Source organism: Choloepus didactylus, chromosome 4, assembly GCF_015220235.1.
Source record: "Choloepus didactylus isolate mChoDid1 chromosome 4, mChoDid1.pri, whole genome shotgun sequence".
NCBI classification, from domain to species: Eukaryota; Metazoa; Chordata; class Mammalia; order Pilosa; family Megalonychidae; genus Choloepus; species Choloepus didactylus.
In genome coordinates, this window is record NC_051310.1 from 124,787,911 (window position 1) to 124,805,942 (window position 18,032).

The 18,032-nt window shown below is 36.4% G+C and overlaps 2 protein-coding genes across 6 annotated transcripts in view; both read left to right on the top strand.

Annotated features, from left to right (window-relative positions):
* Positions 1-18,032, top strand: part of DNAAF4 (dynein axonemal assembly factor 4) — a 104,172-nt gene that overhangs the window by 52,681 nt on the left and 33,459 nt on the right. For all 5 annotated transcript variants that reach the window (XR_005216458.1, XM_037833900.1, XM_037833898.1 and 2 more), the window contains exons 5-6: positions 16,009-16,154; positions 17,091-17,200. Coding sequence is in view for 4 of the 5 variants with exons in the window: in XM_037833900.1 (XP_037689828.1) it covers positions 16,009-16,154; positions 17,091-17,200 (256 nt within the window). In the remaining variant the exon portion in view is untranslated. The remainder of the gene's footprint in view (positions 1-16,008; positions 16,155-17,090; positions 17,201-18,032) is intronic.
* On the top strand, positions 4,675-5,215 carry LOC119531987 (glutaredoxin-1-like). Its single transcript, XM_037833908.1, has one exon. The coding sequence runs from the start codon at positions 4,742-4,744 to the stop codon at positions 5,060-5,062; it is 321 nt and encodes a 106-aa protein (XP_037689836.1). The 5' UTR covers positions 4,675-4,741; the 3' UTR covers positions 5,063-5,215.

The window sequence follows — 18,032 nt, forward strand, 5'->3', positions numbered from 1 at the left end:
TAAACCAAGTACAAGAAAAGAAATAACAAGGATTAAAGCAGAAATAAATGACATAGAGAACAAAAAAACAATAGAGAGGATAAATATCACCAAAAGTTGGTTCTTTGAGAAGATCAACAAGATTGACAAGCCCCTAGCTAGACGTACAAAATCAAAAAGAGAGAAGACCCATATAAACAAAATAATGAATGAAAAAGGTGACATAACTGCAGATCCTGAAGAAATTAAAAAGTTATAAGAGGATATTATGAACAACTGTATGGCCACAAACTGGATAATGTAGAAGAAATGGACAATTTCCTGGAAACATATGAACAACCTAGACTGACCAGAGAAGAAATAGAAGACCTCAACGAACCCATCACAAGCAAAGAGATCCAATCAGTCATCAAAAATCTTCCCACAAATAAATGCCCAGGGCCAGATGGCTTCACAGGGGAATTCTACCAAACTTTCCAGAAAGAACTGACACCAATCTTACTCAAACTCTTTCAAAACATTGAAAAAAATGGAACACTACCTAACTCATTTTATGAAGCTAACATCAATCTAATACCAAAACCAGGCAAAGATGCTACAAAAAAGGAAAACTACCGGCCAATCTCCCTAATGAATATAGATGCACAAATCCTCAACAAAATACTTGCAAATCGAATCCAAAGACACATTAAAAAAATCATACACCATGACCAAGTGGGGTTCATTCCAGGCATGCAAGGATGGTTCAACATAAGAAAAACAATCAATGTATTACAACACATTAAAAACTCGAAAGGGAAAAATCAATTGATCATCTCAATAGATGCTGAAAAAGCATTTGACAAAATCCAACATCCCTTTTTGATAAAAACACTTCAAAAGGTAGGAATGGAAGGAAACTTCCTCAACATGATAAAGAGCATATATGAAAAACCCACAGCCAGCATAGTACTCAATGGTGAGAGACTGAAAGCCTTCCCTCTAAGATCAGGAACAAGACAAGGATGCCCGCTGTCACCCTGTTATTCAACATTGTGCTGGAAGTGCTAGCCAGGGCAATCCGGCAAGACAAAGAAATAAAAGGCATCCAAATTGGAAAAGAAGAAGTAAAACTGTCATTGTTTGCAGATGATATGATCTTATATCTAGAAAACCCTGAGAAATCAACGATACACCTACTAGAGCTAATAAACAAATTTAGCAAAGTAGCAGGATACAAGATTAATGCACATAAGTCAGTAATGTTTCTATATGCTAGAAATGAACAAACTGAAGAGACACTCAAGAAAAAGATACCATTTTCAATAGCAACTAAAAAAATCAAGTACCTAGGAATAAACTTAACCAAAGATGTAAAAGACCTATACAAAGAAAACTACGTAACTCTACTAAAAGAAATAGAAGGGGACCTTAAAAGATGGAAAACTATTCCATGTTCATGGATAGGAAGGCTAAATGTCATTAAGATGTCCATTCTACCCAAACTCATCTACAGATTCAATGCAATCCCAATCAAAATTCCAACAACCTACTTTGCAGACTTGGAAAAGCTAGTTATCAAATTTATTTGGAAAGGGAAGATGCCTCGAATTGCTAAAGACACTCTAAAAAAGAAAAACGAAGTGGGAGGACTTACACTCCCTGACTTTGAAGCTTATTATAAAGCCACAGTTGCCAAAACAGCATGGTACTGGCACAAAGATAGACATATAGATCAATGGAATCGAATTGAGAATTCAGAGATAGACCCTCAGATCTATGGCCGACTGATCTTTGATAAGGCCCCCAAAGTCACTGAACTGAGCCATAATGGTCTTTTCAACAAATGGGGCTGGGAGAGTTGGATATCCATATCCAAAAGAATGAAAGAGGACCCCTACCTCACCCCCTACACAAAAATTAACTCAAAATGGACCAAAAATCTCAATATAAAAGAAAATACCATAAAACTCCTAGAAGATAATGTAGGAAAACATCTTCAAGACCTTGTATTAGGCGGCCACTTCCTAGACTTTACACCCAAAGCACAAGCAACAAAAGAGAAAATAGATAAATGGGAACTCCTCAAGCTTAGAAGTTTCTGCACCTCAAAGGAATTTCTCAAAAAGGTAAAGAGGCAGCCAACACAATGGGAAAAAATTTTTGGAAACCATGTATCTGACAAAAGACTGATATCTTGCATATATAAAGAAATCCTACAACTCAATGACAATAGTACAGTCGGCCCAATTATAAAATGGGCAAAAGATATGAAAAGACAGTTCTCTGAAGAGGAAATACAAATGGTCAAGAAACACATGAAAAAATGTTCAGCTTCACTAGCTATTAGAGAGATGCAAATTAAGACCACGATGAGATACCATCTAACACCGGTTAGAATGGCTGCCATTAAACAAACAGGAAACTACAAATGCTGGAGGGGATGTGGAGAAATTGGAACTCTTATTCACTGTTGGTGGGACTGTATAATGGTTCAGCCACTCTGGAAGTCAGTCTGGCAGTTCCTTAGAAAACTAGATATAGAGTTACCATTCGATCCAGCGATTGCACTTCTCGGTATATACCCGGAAGGTTGGAAAGCAGTGACACGAAGAGATATCTGCACGCCAATGTTCATAGCAGCATTATTCACAATTGCCAAGAGATGGAAACAACCCAAATGTCCTTCAACAGATGAGTGGATAAATAAAATGTGGTATATACACACGATGGAATACTACGCGGCAGTAGGAAGGAACGATCTGGTGAAACATATGACAACATGGATGAACCTTGAAGACATAATGCTAAGCGAAATAAGCCAGGCACAAAAAGAGAAATATTATATGCTACCACTAATGTGAACTTTGAAAAATGTAAAAGAAATGGCTTATAATGTAGAATGTAGGGGAACTAGTAATAGAGAGCAATTAAGGAAGGGGGAACAATAATCCGAGAAGAACAGATAAGCTATTTAACGTTCTGGGGATGCCCAGGAATGACTATGGTCTGTTAATTTCTGATGGATATAGTAGGAGCAAGTTCACAGAAATGTTGCCATATTAGGTAACTTTCTTGGGGTAAAGTAGGAACATGTTGGAAGTTAAGCAGTTATCTTAGGTTAGTTGTCTTTTTCTTACTCCCTTGTTATGGTCTCTTTGAAATGTTCTTTTATTGTATGTTTGTTTTGTTTTTAACTTTTTTTTCATACAGTTGATTTAAAAAAGAAGGGAAAGTTAAAAAAAAAAAACAAAAAAAAACAAGGAAAAAAAAAAAAGATGCAGTGCCCCCTTGAGGAGCCTGTGGAGAATGCAGGGGTATTCGCCTACCCCACCTCCATGGTTGCTAACATGACCACAGACATAGGGGACTGGTGGTTTGATGGGTTGAGCCCTCTACCACAGGTTTTACCCTTGGGAAGACGGTTGCTGCAAAGGAGAGGCTAGGCCTCCCTATGGTTGTGCCTAAGAGCCTCCTCCCGAATTCCTGTTTGGTGCTCAGATGTGGCCCTGTCTCTCTAGCTAAGCCAACCTGAAAGGTGAAATCACTGCCCTCCCCCCTACGTGGGATCAGACACCCAGGGGAGTGAATCTCCCTGGCAACGTGGAATATGACTCCCGGGGAGGAATGTAGACCTGGCATCGTGGGACGGAGAACATCTTCTTGACCAAAAGGGGGATGTGAAAGGAAATGAAATAAGCTTCAGTGGCAGAGAGAATCCAAAAGGAGCCGAGCGGTCACTCTGGTGGGCACTCTTACGCACACTTTAGACAACCCTTTTTAGATTCTAAAGAATTGGGGTAGCTGGTGGTGGATACCTGAAACTATCAAACTAGAACCCAGAACCCATGAATCTCGAAGACAGTTGTATAAAAATGTAGCTTATGAGGGGTGACAAGGGGATTGGGAAAGCCATAAGGACCACACTCCACTTTGTCTAGTTTATGGATGGATGAGTAGAAAAATAGGGGAAGGAAACAAACAGACAAAGGTACCCAGTGTTCTTTTTTACTTCAATTGCTCTTTTTCACTCTAATTATTATTCTTGTTATTCTTGTGTGTGTGCTAATGAAGGTGTCAGGGATTGATTTGGGTGATGAATGTACAACTATGTAATGGTACTGTGAACAATCGAAAGCACGATTTGTTTTGTATGACTGCGTGGTATATGAATATATCTCAATAAAATGAAGATTAAAAAAAAAAAATGACAGTGAAGAAACCAAAAATGGAAGAAAGCCAAAAGAACAGAAAATGGGGATGTGGGAGGAGGGGCGGAGATGACAGTGGCAGAAAAGCATTAACAAAATTTAAATCTGGAAAGTGGATGGAGAAGTGTCGTTTGACTTAAAAAACCGGGGAAATCTAAACTCTAAGCCTGTAGTGGAAATAGTGGGAAGTAGGGGATCAGTAATAAGCAAATAAATTGAAAGGACTCAATACTTGTATCATGCAAGGACCATAGGCAGGCACAACTAGCAACAGGCATTGTAATATAAAATAAAATGTATTTCTCTCCAGGTCTCTGAATGATTTCTGAGCCACACATACATAAGGAAGACTAAGCAGCCTAGCTAAAACACACAAACAAACAAAAAACCAGAATTGAGACTTGATCTCCTTCCCACCATAGGTGAGAGTTTATAGTTTGTCTAATCAAGTTAATTGCCTGCTTAAAAAAAATGTCAGTACTCTTCAGAGGAATATAAAAGTAGACAGGCTTTACACCCGGAGCAATAACCCCAGTCGAGGATTCCTCCCGGGAAGACGGCTGCCTGCCAGCATGGCTCAGGAATTTGTGAACACCAAAATCCACCCCGGGAAGGTGGTTGTGTTCATCAAGCCCACCTGCCCCTACTTCAGAAAGACCCAAGAGATCCTCTGTCAAATGCCCTTCAAACAAGGACTTCTGGAATTCGTCGATATCACAGGCACCAGTGACACAAACGCGATTCAGGATTATTTCCAGCAGCTCACGGGGGCAAGAACGGTACCTCGGGTCTTTATCGGAAAAGATTGTATAGGTGGATGCTCTGATCTAATAAGCATGCAAAAGAGTGGAGAACTGGAGACCTGGCTACGGCAAATTGAAGCTCTAAAATAATTACAGAGCAGACACCAATGATGTCCCCCTTGGGAACTGGATGGCCTCACCAATGAAGACAACACTTCTTGGTGGATGGATATGGGGCCATTCTTATCAGCTATAGCAACTGTTTATTATGAAATACAGTTATCAAAATAGTAATAATAATGGTAGGGGGAGCGGTGAAGTATGGGCAGGGAGGAAAGCTTGTCTTCTTTTGGATCAGTATTAAAAAGACTAACTTTCCCCACACCATGGGGCTGAAAAGACTGATGGACCATCTTGGGTTTCTTCTGGATTGGCCTTTTGAGTTCCAAAAGACCATGACAAGTTCTGGTTTAGGATTCACCCATTGACCCAAAAGATGTTCTTTTGGACATGTTTTTCTTACTGACTGTTCTCGATGTGCCAGCACTCCTCTACCTCTAAACCAGGGTTTCTCAACAGCAACCATGTTTATTCCAAGCCCCCTAGAATGGATCTATATTTGGTTTTTGGTACTACCTGTAAGCCAATTATTTTCCTGAGCTTGACTTTCTAGAGTTTGCATTATGAAATCAATAGCTTCTTAAATGTGCTTTTTCAAACTACATACCTATCTCCCTTCACCATCTTTACCCCACCCTATCCATTTTGAGAATCATTGCCCTGAGCCAATGTTCACAACCTTGACAACTTAAGAGTTCTCATGGGAAATATGCAACAATTCCCTGAAACGGCTGAGGGCCCAAGTTGAGAAACTCTGCAGGAAAAGTTAAGCACTGTTAGTCTTCACTTGGTGCCACAGGGGTCAGAGACACAAGTACAGATGTTGCAATCATGTGGCAATATTTTTATAGAAGATGCTTGTCCAGGTAATCCTGAATGAGTGTGTGTTGTTTTGCAGTATCATCAAAATTAAAATGCAAAATTTAAAAATTCTCATAGAAATCTTGTAGCTCCTTCCCCCAAGAATGTGTCTGGGGAAAGAGCTAAATTTGAGAAACACCATCCCAAATGGTTCTCAATGTTTCTTTTTGTTTTTCTTTTTTCTCTCTGTGAAAATTTAAGAATCCCTTACCATGAAGTTTAATTTTGTATTCTAGAATTGCGAGATTATGTTCATTTCCTTTTGTGATCTCTAGTATGAATAGACGATGATTCTGTTTTTTGTTAAATTCTTTTCCATGTCTTAAGCCTTTAAGAAATGATATTAGTGTGAAAAACACAGACTTAAAACTATTCATGTTTGTCCCCTACCATTATAAATAAAGGCATGTGTTCTTGTCACCCAAAAAAAAAAAGTAGACAGTCTCCACACCATAACATTCAACATGTCTAGGATATGATCCAGAATTACTCAATATATGAGAATCAGATAAATGTGAATCATTCTCATTTGACAAGACAATCAACAGAAGCCAACTCCAAGATGACCCATATATTGAAATGATCAGACATGGCCTTCAGTGTAGCACAAGCATCTATGCTCAATGAAATGAAGAAAATTAACCTTGTAATGAATGAGAAGATAGGAAATAACAATAGAGAAATAGAAAATATAAAAGAACTAAAGGACATTTTAGAAATGAAAAATACAATGTTCAAAATAAAAAAATTACTGAATAGGCTTAATAACAGAATGGAGAAGACAGGAGAAAGAGTTGGTGATTTTGAAGATAGACCAATAGAAGTTATTCAGTCTACAAAAGAGAGAGAAAAATAGATTGAAAAAAATGAACAGTCTAGGGATTGCTGGAGCAACAAAAGATTGAGCATATAGATAACTGGAATCTGGAAGGAAGGGAAAAACAGTGGAGCAGAAATAATGTGAAAGAAATAATGGCTGATCTCAAATAGGATGAATAAAAAGAAAACCTGCCTAGATACTTCTTAGTTAAATTACTCAAAACCAACAATAATGACAAAAATCTTGAAAGCAGCCAAAGAAAAATGACACATTACAATTCCAACAACTAGGGATTTCTCATTAGAAATTTTAGAGGCCAGAAGCCCATGTAACAATATCTTTAAAATGCTGAAAGAAAACAAACTTGTTAACTCACAACTCTATATTTAGTAAAAGAATCCTTGTATTAGTTTTCTAGGGATTCTGTAACAAATTACCACAAAATTGGTGACTTAAAACAACAGAAATTTGTTTCGCAATTCTGAAGGCCAGAAGTCTGAAATCAAGGTGTTAGCAGAGTTTGCTCCTTTTTGAGGTTCTGAAGGAGGATACATTCCATGCTTCTTTCCTAGCTTTTGCTGATTTTCATCACTCCTTGACATTCTTTGGCTTGTAGATGCATCACTCCAGTCTCTGCCTCATTCTTCATGTGGCCTTCTCTCCTTTGTGTGTTTGTGTCTTTTCCTTTTCTGCCTCTTGTAAGGACATTGCTCATTTGATTTAGGGCCCACACTAAATCCAGGATGTTGTCATCTTGAAATCTTTAACTTAATTATGTCTACAAATACCCTATTTCCAGGAACTTCTGGGGAAGATGGCAGAGTAGGGAGCTGCAGTACTCACTCCTCTTCCAAAAGCAGCTAGTGGAAAGGCAGAAACTGTTTGAAACAACTGGGGAACACTATAGCAGCATATAGGGAAGAGCAGGACAAAGAGGCTAAGACACTTCAGTAAAGAACTGTGAATAAGCACTCAGTGGCAACTGCTGGTGCTCAGTCCTCAATCTTGAGGCTAGCAGCCTTGGGTCCAGTGCCAAGCTTACTGCTGCAGATGGAGAGGGGCATGGAAGGCCTCTTTCCCAAGAACAGGGCAGCGGAGGGCATGGCTTCAAAAGAGAAAGAAAATGGTGCCATGTGCATTGCCATGTGACAGAAGAGCCAAGAGCCAAGGGAACCCCAAAGATTGCCAGCCAGCAAAAAGATACAACTCCAGAGGAAGTAAACCTTCTAGCTCTGAAACCATAAGCCAGTAAATTCCTGTTGTTAAGCCAGCCCACCATATGGTATTTGTTTTAGCAGCTAAGAAAATAAAACACCCTATTATTTGCTTATCTTTACTCAATCTATAATTATGCCATTTCCTTATTTCTAAAATTGCTCTAGTTTTCATTGATTATTTCAGTATCTCGTAAATTTTATTAGTCTGCTCAAAAAGTAATTTTTGGCTTTGTTGATCCTTTTTATGATTTTTTTTTGTTTTTTTATTCCATTAATTTTACTGCTTATTTTTATTTTGCTTCTTCTACTCTTTGTTTTTCCTCTGTTCTCTGTCTAATTTAGTTTCATTAATTTTTTTTTCTATTTAACTGATTTTAGTTTTCAGTCTTACTGGATAACAATCTTTAAAACAATTTTAACCTTTTCATTTTGAAATATTTCACACTTAATTACAGTTACAAAAATAATACAAACCCCATACAGAGAACTCCAACATACACCCTTATCCCCCCAGATACCCAGATCTACCAATTTTAACATTTTGCCACATTTGCCGTATCATTCTATCCATTAGTCTCTCCATCTTTCTGTGTCTAACAGTCCATTTCTGAGCACTTGAGTGTTGGTTGTATATATCATGCTTCCTGAGTACTTAACTGCAATGTACATTTCCTAAGCAAGGATATTAATTTATGTAAACACCTTAAGGGCAGTTGTCAAGTTCAAGAAATTTTAACATTGATGTAAAGCATACATTATATATTCTAATTTTTTCATGTCTCAATAATGTCTTTTTGAGCTTTCTCTTCCCCCTTGTTAGATCCCATCCAGGACCATGTATTTCATTTAATTATTTCTTTAGTTGCTTTCTTTTTTGTGTGTGGGGACATATATACACAACATAAACTTTCCCATCTCAACCACTCCCATGCATACCATTCAGTGGAATTAATCACATTCACTATGTGGCAGTAACCTTACCACCTCCCGTTACTAAATTCTCCCTTCTCTGCCAAACAGGAAGCCTGTACCCACCTTGCCTTAACTCCCCATTACACTTGCTCCCTGCCCTTGGCAACCTGTACTCTAATTTCTGTCTCTCTGAGCTTGCATATTCTCCAATATTTTCTTCGTAGTTACCATTGGGCTTAAATTTAACAACCTAAATCTATAACTATCTTGTTTGCCTTGACACCAATTTATTTCAATAGTATACACAGACTGTATTTCTATAATCCTCCTTCCCCCCACCTTTATATAGGTCTTGTCACAAATTACATGTTTAATGCATTGTGAATCCCAAACCACTGATTTTTCATTTCATTTTATGCATCTGCTTTTTAGATCCTCTAGGAAATAAAAAGTGGAGTTCTAAACCAAAAATTCAGTAGTACTGGCAATGATATTACCCTTACCAGAGGCCTTTATTTCTTCATGTGGCTTTGATCTATTGTCCTTTTCTTTAACCTGCAGATCTCTCTCCTAGATCATTTGAAGGGCTGGCCTTGTGGTGATGAACTACCCTGCTATGTTTATCTGGGAATGTCTTAATCTCTCCCTTGTTTCTGAAAGACAGTTTTGCTGGATATCAAATTCCTGGTTGGAAGTTTTTTGCTTTCAGCACTTTAAATATATCATCCCACTGACTTCTTGCCTCCATGGTTTCTGATGAGAAATCAGAACTTAATCTTATTGAGGCTACCTTGTATGTAACACATTGCTTCTCTCTTGTGGCTTTCGGAATTCTCTATCTTTGGCATTAGACAGTTTATTTATAATATGCCACAGCATGGATCTATTTGGGTTTATCCTGTTTGGAGTTAGATGAGCATTGGATGTGTATATTCATGTCTTTCATTAAATATGGGAAGTTTTTGGCCATTATTTCTTTGAATATTCTCCTCTTCCATGATTAGATCCAGTCTGGGATCATGTATTGCATTTAATTGTCATAGTCTCTTTAGTTGCTCTTTTTTTTTTTTTTTAATTGTGGAAACATGTATATAACATAAACCTTCCCATCTCAATGATTCATTTGAAAGCATACCATTCAGTGGGGTTACTCACATTCATGATTTTGTGCTACCCTCACCATCATCCACTACCAGAATTTTCCCATCATCCCAAACAAACCCTATACCCGTTATGCATTAAGACCTCATTTCTCTTGCCCCTTAACCTGTACTCTACTTTCTGTCTCTGAAATTGCATATTCTAGCTATTTCCTTTAAGTGGAAGCATACAATTTCTGGCCTTTTATATCTGACTTATTTAACTCAAATGGATGTCTCTAAGGTTCATCCATATGGGGGCATGTATCAGAACTTCATATTTTTTAAGGCTGAGTAATATTCCAGTGTATGTATATTCCACATTTTGTTTATTCATTCATCTCCTAATGGACATTTGGGTTGCTTATACTTTTGGCTGTTGTGATTATTGCTGCCCTGTACATAGGTATACCAATATTTGTCTGAGTCCCTGTTTTCAATTCTTTTGAGTATGTGCTTAGAGGTAGGATGTTGGGTCATATGGTAGTTGCATGTTTAGCTTTTTCGGGAACCTGCCTGTTTTCCACAGTGGCTGCAACATTTTACATTCCTACCAACAATGTACTCAGGTTCCAATTTCTCCACATCCTTATGGCACTTGTTATGTTGTATATATATATATACATTTATATATATATATATATATATATATATATAGTAGTCATTTTAGTGGGTGTGATCTTATTGTAGTTTTGATTTGCATTTCCCTAATGGTTAATGATGTTGGTCATCTTTTCAAATGCCTATTCACCATTTGTATATTTTCTTTGGAGAAATGGCTATTCAAGTCTTTGGTCCATTTTTAAATTTGTCTTTTTATTGTTGAGTTGTAGCAGCTGTTTATATATTCAGTACATTAAATCCTTATTAGTTATATGGTTTCCAAATATTTTCTCCCATTCTGTTGGTTGTATTTTCACTTTCATGATAATGTCCTTTGATGAGCAAAAGATTTTAATTTTGATGAAGTCCAATGTATCTGTTTTTTCCTTTTGTTACTCATGCTTTTGGTGTAACATCTAAGATTTGCCTAATACAAGGTCCTGAAGATATTTCCCTATGCTTTCTTCTTAGAGTTTTATAGTTTTAGCTTTTATATATAGGTTGTAATCTAGTATGAGTTAAGTTGTATATATGGTGTCAGGTAGAAGTCTAAAAGTCTTTCTTTCTTTAGCATAGGATATCCGGTTTTTCAACACCATTCATTGAAGATACCATTCTTTCTCCATTGAGTGGTCTTGGCATTCTTGTCAAATATCAGTTGGCCATAGACACAGCACACCTGATGTTCCCACAGATATGTCTTTTGTTTTTACAGTATTTGAATGGAACAGTTATGGGGACTACCCCACCACCCTCTTTATCCTTGGACCACCCTCCAACTTGTTCCATAGTTGCAACCTCCGAGAGCATCTTCTTGGCCATTCCCTGCTTCCAGGACCAGCTTACACTGTTTTCTGTGGTTGGTTCCTCATTGTTGACCAACCATGAGCCCCCAGATCAATCCATATTATTCCTCCAAAGCTGAGACCAGTGTCAGCCTCTGGATCAACATGTGTAAGTGGGCTCCTACACTGCCTCTCTCTGGTTTCTATTTCAACTGTAGCAATGTGGTCCTGAAGGGCCTAGACCATTTCTTCCACGAGTTGGTGAGGAAGAAGCACAAAGGCACCTAGAGTCTATTGAAGATGCACAGCAGCCACACCTTCTTCCAGAATGTTCAGAAGCAATCCCAAAATGAGTGAAATAAATCCCTGGATGCATAGAAGCTGCCATGGCCCTGGAAAAGAATCTGAACCAGGCCCTTTTGGATCTGCATGCCCTCTCAACACAGCCCTTCCCCTCTGTAACTTCCTGGAAAGCCATTTCCTAGACAAGGAGGTGAAACTCATCAAGAAGAAAGGCAACCACCTCACCAACCTCCAGCTGGCTGACCCAGTATCTCTTCAAAAGACTCACCGTCAGGCACAACTGGTTGCCTCCAGAGCCCAAAGACTTTTGGGGGCCCCCTCTGTTCTCTCCTAATATCCAGATTTCTGCCTGAGCTCCCCCTTCCAGTCAGGAGGCATTTTTTAACCAACCACCTTGTAGTCCTCTAACAAATTGAACCAAGTATAAACAATAAAGCATTTTGCAGCAAAAAAAAAGAAAAAAGAAAAATCCATTGGCCACAGATGTGTGAGTTCCTTTGTTTACTTTTTGCGCTTAACGACATACATGAGACTTTTATTTTTTTGTTATGTTTATATCCGGTATTTTATATGTTTGTAGCATTTATGTGTTTTTGTAAAATTGTTCAACTTTAACCCATGTTGCTAGAAACAGAAAGCTAATTTCTTAATTTTGTGAATTGCTATTTGGCTTTTTCTTCAAGAGTTTGAAAGTTATATGCACCTAGTGGTCACTTTAATGTTTTTTTATAAACATTAAAAAATTTTTATTTCTTCTTATGGGATTAGAGTGCCTATTTCCTCCATGCCCTCCATCCTAGTTATCATTAGTGAAGTTATCTGAAGTTATACACTACATTTAAATTTTTATTCTTTGTTCTTTCTTTTGTATTAACATTTAAAAATCTTACTACATTTTTTTTTCTTTCTACAAGTATTTTAATGCATAGAAAATGCAAATAATTATAACATTTAGGTAAATTTAGAGCTATATACAGCCTGATTCTATTTTTGTATATTTTATGTCATATACAATAAATACAATATTTACATATATATAACTTATTTATTAAAACATATTTAAAATGAATGAAATATTTATAGTAGATTTATTTCATGATGAGATTATAGATGACATTGTTTCCTTTTTGTTTCATATATTAAATTATCTATAGTGCTCATAAAATGCATTCATAGATTGAAAAAGATAAATCTTTAAAAACATAATTCAGTCTAATTTTACCCCCAAAATACCACAGAATACCACTGGCTTAAATTTGTTTTTTCTTTTGCGTATGGAAATCCTAAACCCATTGTATTTTTTTTAAATTCAGTTTTATTGAAATATATTCACATAACATACAGTCGTCCATGGTGTACAATCCACTGTTCACAGTACAATCATATAGTTATGCATTCATCACCACAGTCTATTTCTGAACATTTTCCTTACATCAGAGAGAATCAGAATAAGAATAAAAAATAAAAGTAAAAAAAGAACACCCAAACCATCCCCCCCATCCCACCCTATTTGTCATTTAGTTTTTGTCCCCATTTTTCTACTCATCCATCCATACACTAGATAAAGGGAGTGTGATCCACAAGGTTTTCAGAATAACACTGTCAGCCCTTGTAATCTACATTATTATACAATCGTCTTCAGGAGTCCAGACTACTGGGTTGGAGTTTGGTAGTTTCAGGTATTTACTTGTAGCTATTCCAATACATTAAAACCTAACAGGTGTTATCTATATAGTGCATAAGAATGTCCACCCGAGTGACCTCTCGACTCCATTTGAAATCTCTCAGCCACTGAAAGTATTTCGTCTCATTTTGCATCCCCCTTTTGGTCAAGAAGATATTCTCAATCCCATGATGCTGGGTCCAGATTCATCCCTGGGAATCATATCCTGCATTGCCAGGGAGATTTACACCCCAGAGAGTTGGGTCCCACGTAGTGGAGAGGGCAGTGAGTTCACCTGCTGAGGTGGCTCAGTTAGAGAGAGAGAGGGCCACATCTGAGCAACAGAGAGTTACTCAGGGGGAGACTCTTAGGCACAATTATATGCAAGTTCAGCCTCTCCTTTGCAGTAACGAGCTTCATAAGGGCAAGTCCCATGGTAGAGGGCTCGGCACATCAAACCACCAGTCCCAATGTTTGTGACAACATCAACACCAGTCCAGGTGAGGAAGTCCAACACTTCTGCATCTTCCCCCAGCTCCTCGGGGCGGAGTGGGGGGAGGCTGTAAATATATTTTTTATTCTCTGCCCAAATTACTTTCGGATGTGTCACTATTTTACTCCGTCTTATACTAACCTACTGTATCTCACTTCTATTCAAAGTTCCATTTAATTGTGGTGTTTGAACAAACCGACTGTAGAGTTCTTAGTACATTTTTTAATGTGTTCTCCACTGTTTTAGAAAACCCAGCCATTTTCATTTTCACCCTCAAGTTTTCCACCTCTGAGTTATTAATTTTAATTTATTTCTCCATGTTCTGAAATATTTATTTGAGTAATTCATTCAGAAAAGATGGATCAATGCTGTCTTTTCTGAGTTTTTTAATATCTTGGGATGTCTATTGCCTTCAAAACTGAGCAACTGAATATAGAACATACAACTGAACAGCTGGGTATAGAATTATTAGGACGCTGTATTAGTTAGGTTCAAGCTAACCTGTTAGAATAAAGAGATCTAAAATTTCAGCTAAACTAAGATAGAAATTTGGTTCTCTGTAATGTAACACTCTTTCATGTGACCAATTTAGAATTGGTGAATGATTTAGCTCTACAAGGTCATTGAGGCACCAAGGCTAGTGGGGTCATATCATTTGGCTTCCATCTCTGTTTCCAAGGTACATGCTACAGTGGCATTGTTTTCTAGCCAGTGGGAAGAAGAAAAGAGGAAGTCCATGGCAAGCATCTTTATCTTTAGGATGATGACCCATAAATTTTATGTGTCTTATTCTTTTGGCTCAAATGTGGCACATAACCACACCTAATCTTAGGGGAAGCTTGGTTATGTAGATTCTAGTCTGGCACAGCCATGCACCTGGTGTAGACTTTTGAGATTCCATTACTAAAAGGAAGAGGGGTGAATTGATAGGATTCTGGAAGATAATTAGCAGTCTGAAACACAGGCATCTGTAGAAATTTTTTGCTTAAACTTTTGATATTACTTTCTTGTTTCAGTTCTTCTTCTTTTCTCCCTGCCCCCCTCTACCTCCCTTTGACATGTCTGCTCATGCAATTTTCTAGCTTTAAAAACTAGAATCTTAGTTTTTTTCCCATCTTATTTGTATGTGTTCATTTTGTATTAACTTTCTGTTATATTTGTGGTGAATATTTTTACCAATTTTGATATTTGCCTTTTAACTCTGTGTATCATTATTTTGTTAGCTAAATATCCCTCACTTTATCCAGATAGCTTATATTCCAACATGTAAATTAATTTCTTCTCTTATATTGCCTTAACAATCTTTACCTATAACTACTTTTATTAAAATGTATGGCTTTTCCTTAGTATCCTGAGCCTGCTCTCATTAGCTCTCTTCCTTGGCTGAAAAACGTTTGCACCATCAGAAAGAAGTAAGATTGAATTGCAGGACCTATTCTATCTCTTGTTCAATATTAAATGCCAGTCACAAACAAAAGTATTTTGTTTAACCTCAAGGCTGTTTGCTGTGAAACAAATTTAATATGCATATTAGACATTGTTTCTATAAAATCATTATTTCTTTTCCTTTATAAAACCACTCAATATTTCCTTAAATATATTTTGGAAGTAGATGGGATAAGGGCACAAAAGATATTACTATGGTTAAAAAATAATTGTTGACCATGACTTTCAGTGATTTACTTAGTTCTGTAGTACTGATTGTAGTATTGCTTACATGCAAAAATACAGTAAAAGTAATGTAGCTGCATTCCATCTATTGCTATATTTGTCTATCTTAATTCTGAAGATGAGTGGGTTAAACTTCTATCTCTATCTACATGTTAAAAAGTTTGGATGTAGTTTATAGGAAGCATTGCTGTAGGAGCTTAATGAGATAGAAGTAATGTTAGCAGTGATGGCTTTGCCTAGTTAGAGAGCCCTCCCCTAGAGTGGATGTAAATTGGACACGTAGTAGTTTAAGAGAGAACCTAAGCTGGGATCACTGATTAAAGAACAGATAATTATTGTTCGTTACTGCCATACTTTCAGTGACGGATTTTACTTCTTGCAGAAAGTGTGCTTTGTATATTTGTACAGGATTTTAGAAGTAGCTTTGATGTGTAGACACTTTTAAAAGTCAATTTGATTGTTAAACTGGAAAATGAGAAATAAATGACTTGTTAATATTGCTTTTGAAGGGAGAAATTCAGAAAATATGTTTTTTGATAAATTAAATGAAGACAGTGTTCCTGCTCCTCGCTCTGTTGGCAATATTAAAATCAGCTTTACCCCTCGAGTATTCCCAACTGCTCTCCGAGAATCACAAGTAGCAGAAGAAGAGGAGGTATATTTACTTGCTGTTAGTTGCAGTTACTACAAATGAAAATGCTTAAATACTTCATTTTTAATTTCATCTATTAAAACTAATACTGGTTTTGAATTTCTTCAGTATTGGTTACACTGAAGATATTACTTTCAGGAATATATTTTAGAAATTCCTTAAGAGAAAATATTTTTGCAGATTCTATTTTGCTCTAGAATGTTGCTGAAAGAACAGTGATTTAATACACAGTATTGTTGCTTATTCAAGGAGGTAAACTGTTATACTTGTCACTTATTTTATCAAAGAAATCATTTTCTGTAATAGATTTGCACACTTTGAATCAGTATGTATTTTGGAAAGAAGAGATATGGAAATTCGTTACTCTTGGATATTTCTATTGTTGTGATATTTTGGAATGTTCATTCATTTAGAAGTCCCAAAGCCCTGGAATTTAGAATTTCTCATATGTATATCAAATATTGTATCTTTAGTTATAAAAACACTAAGGAACTGCATTTTTTATGCACAGTGTGAATTGATACTTCTCTGAATTTGAAAACTAAAAATAACTGAAGATCCTTAAGGCAGAATGACAATTTGTAGATATTAACTTTTTTCTGATTATTAAGTAATACATTATTTTTATATTTTATTATTTATAAATTTATTTCTATGATTAAATTTATAATTTAAAAATCCCTTTATATTTTTCAATGTAGAAAATTAAAAATATAAGCAATAAATAACACAACAATCACATGAACGCCTAAAATCAGGAAAGTTTGGACTAGAAACTTTTATATATTTGGTATCAACCAGCTAGTGAGATTTTTTTTTAAGAAGTACAAAAAAATGTAAGTTTAAAATCATCATCATCAAATAGTATTTCCATCTAAAAGTCACTGTTAAATAAAATAAAACCTTTGCGTCTTTCATAAGACTTCATTCTCATTTCAGTGGCTACATAAACAAGCAGAAGCACGAAGAACAATGAATACTGATATTCCTGAACTTTGTGATTTAAAAGAAGAGGAAAAGAACCCAGAATGGTTGAAGGACAAAGGAAAGTAAGTTTGAACTCTGGCCATGAGATTTATAATAAATTTATGTAGGCATTAGCGCTTACCACATTCTTTAGTTACCTTGATATGTGTGTGTGTGTGTGTGTGTGTGTGTGTGTGTGTGTGTGTGTATTGGCAGGGAGAGAGATTGCAAATAAGCACATAAGTAGATGAAGCCTCTATATTTAAAAAGATCAAATAACAAATAGGCTCTTATTTTTGCTTTTGTACCTAAATAGCCTAAAAATTTTAAAATCACATCTTTTAGAATAGTTATTAAAATCCTTTTTTGATCACTTTTATATCCTTCCTGATACTTCCCTTAAAAATGTTTTTTTTAAACTAGAACTTCTTTGATTATTCATGTCATTTTTAAAAAATTACCAAATTATTTTATAAATTATTTTATTTTATTTATTTGTGGATGTATGTATGAATGTTTTAATACAATTATCAAAAAACAGCGACTCATACAGTCTGAGTGACAAAGTGTATGCATACTTTGAGGTAATTATAGATATTATTTATTATATCTCATATATGCTTCTTTGGAGTTTCCTATTGTTTTAACAATTGGCCCAAACTCGGTGGTTTAAAACAGCACACATTAGTTACCTTACAGTTCTGTAGTCAGAAGTCCAAAATGGGTTTCACAGGGCTAAAATCAAGGTGTTGGTAGAATTGTCTTCCTTCTGGGGGTAATAGGGGAGACACTGTTTCCCTAGAATCTGTGTTTTCCAGCTTCTAGAGGAATGGCTTGTGACAAAGCAATTACTTCACCCTGACCTCTCCTTCCATTGTCAAATCTCCTTCTCAAACACTTACTCTTCTGTCTCCT

What these genes read in the sequence shown, in the direction of transcription:
- LOC119531987 (XM_037833908.1), top strand. Translation starts at nt 4,742, where the DNA reads ATGGCTCAGGAATTTGTGAACACCAAAATCCACCCCGGGAAGGTGGTT.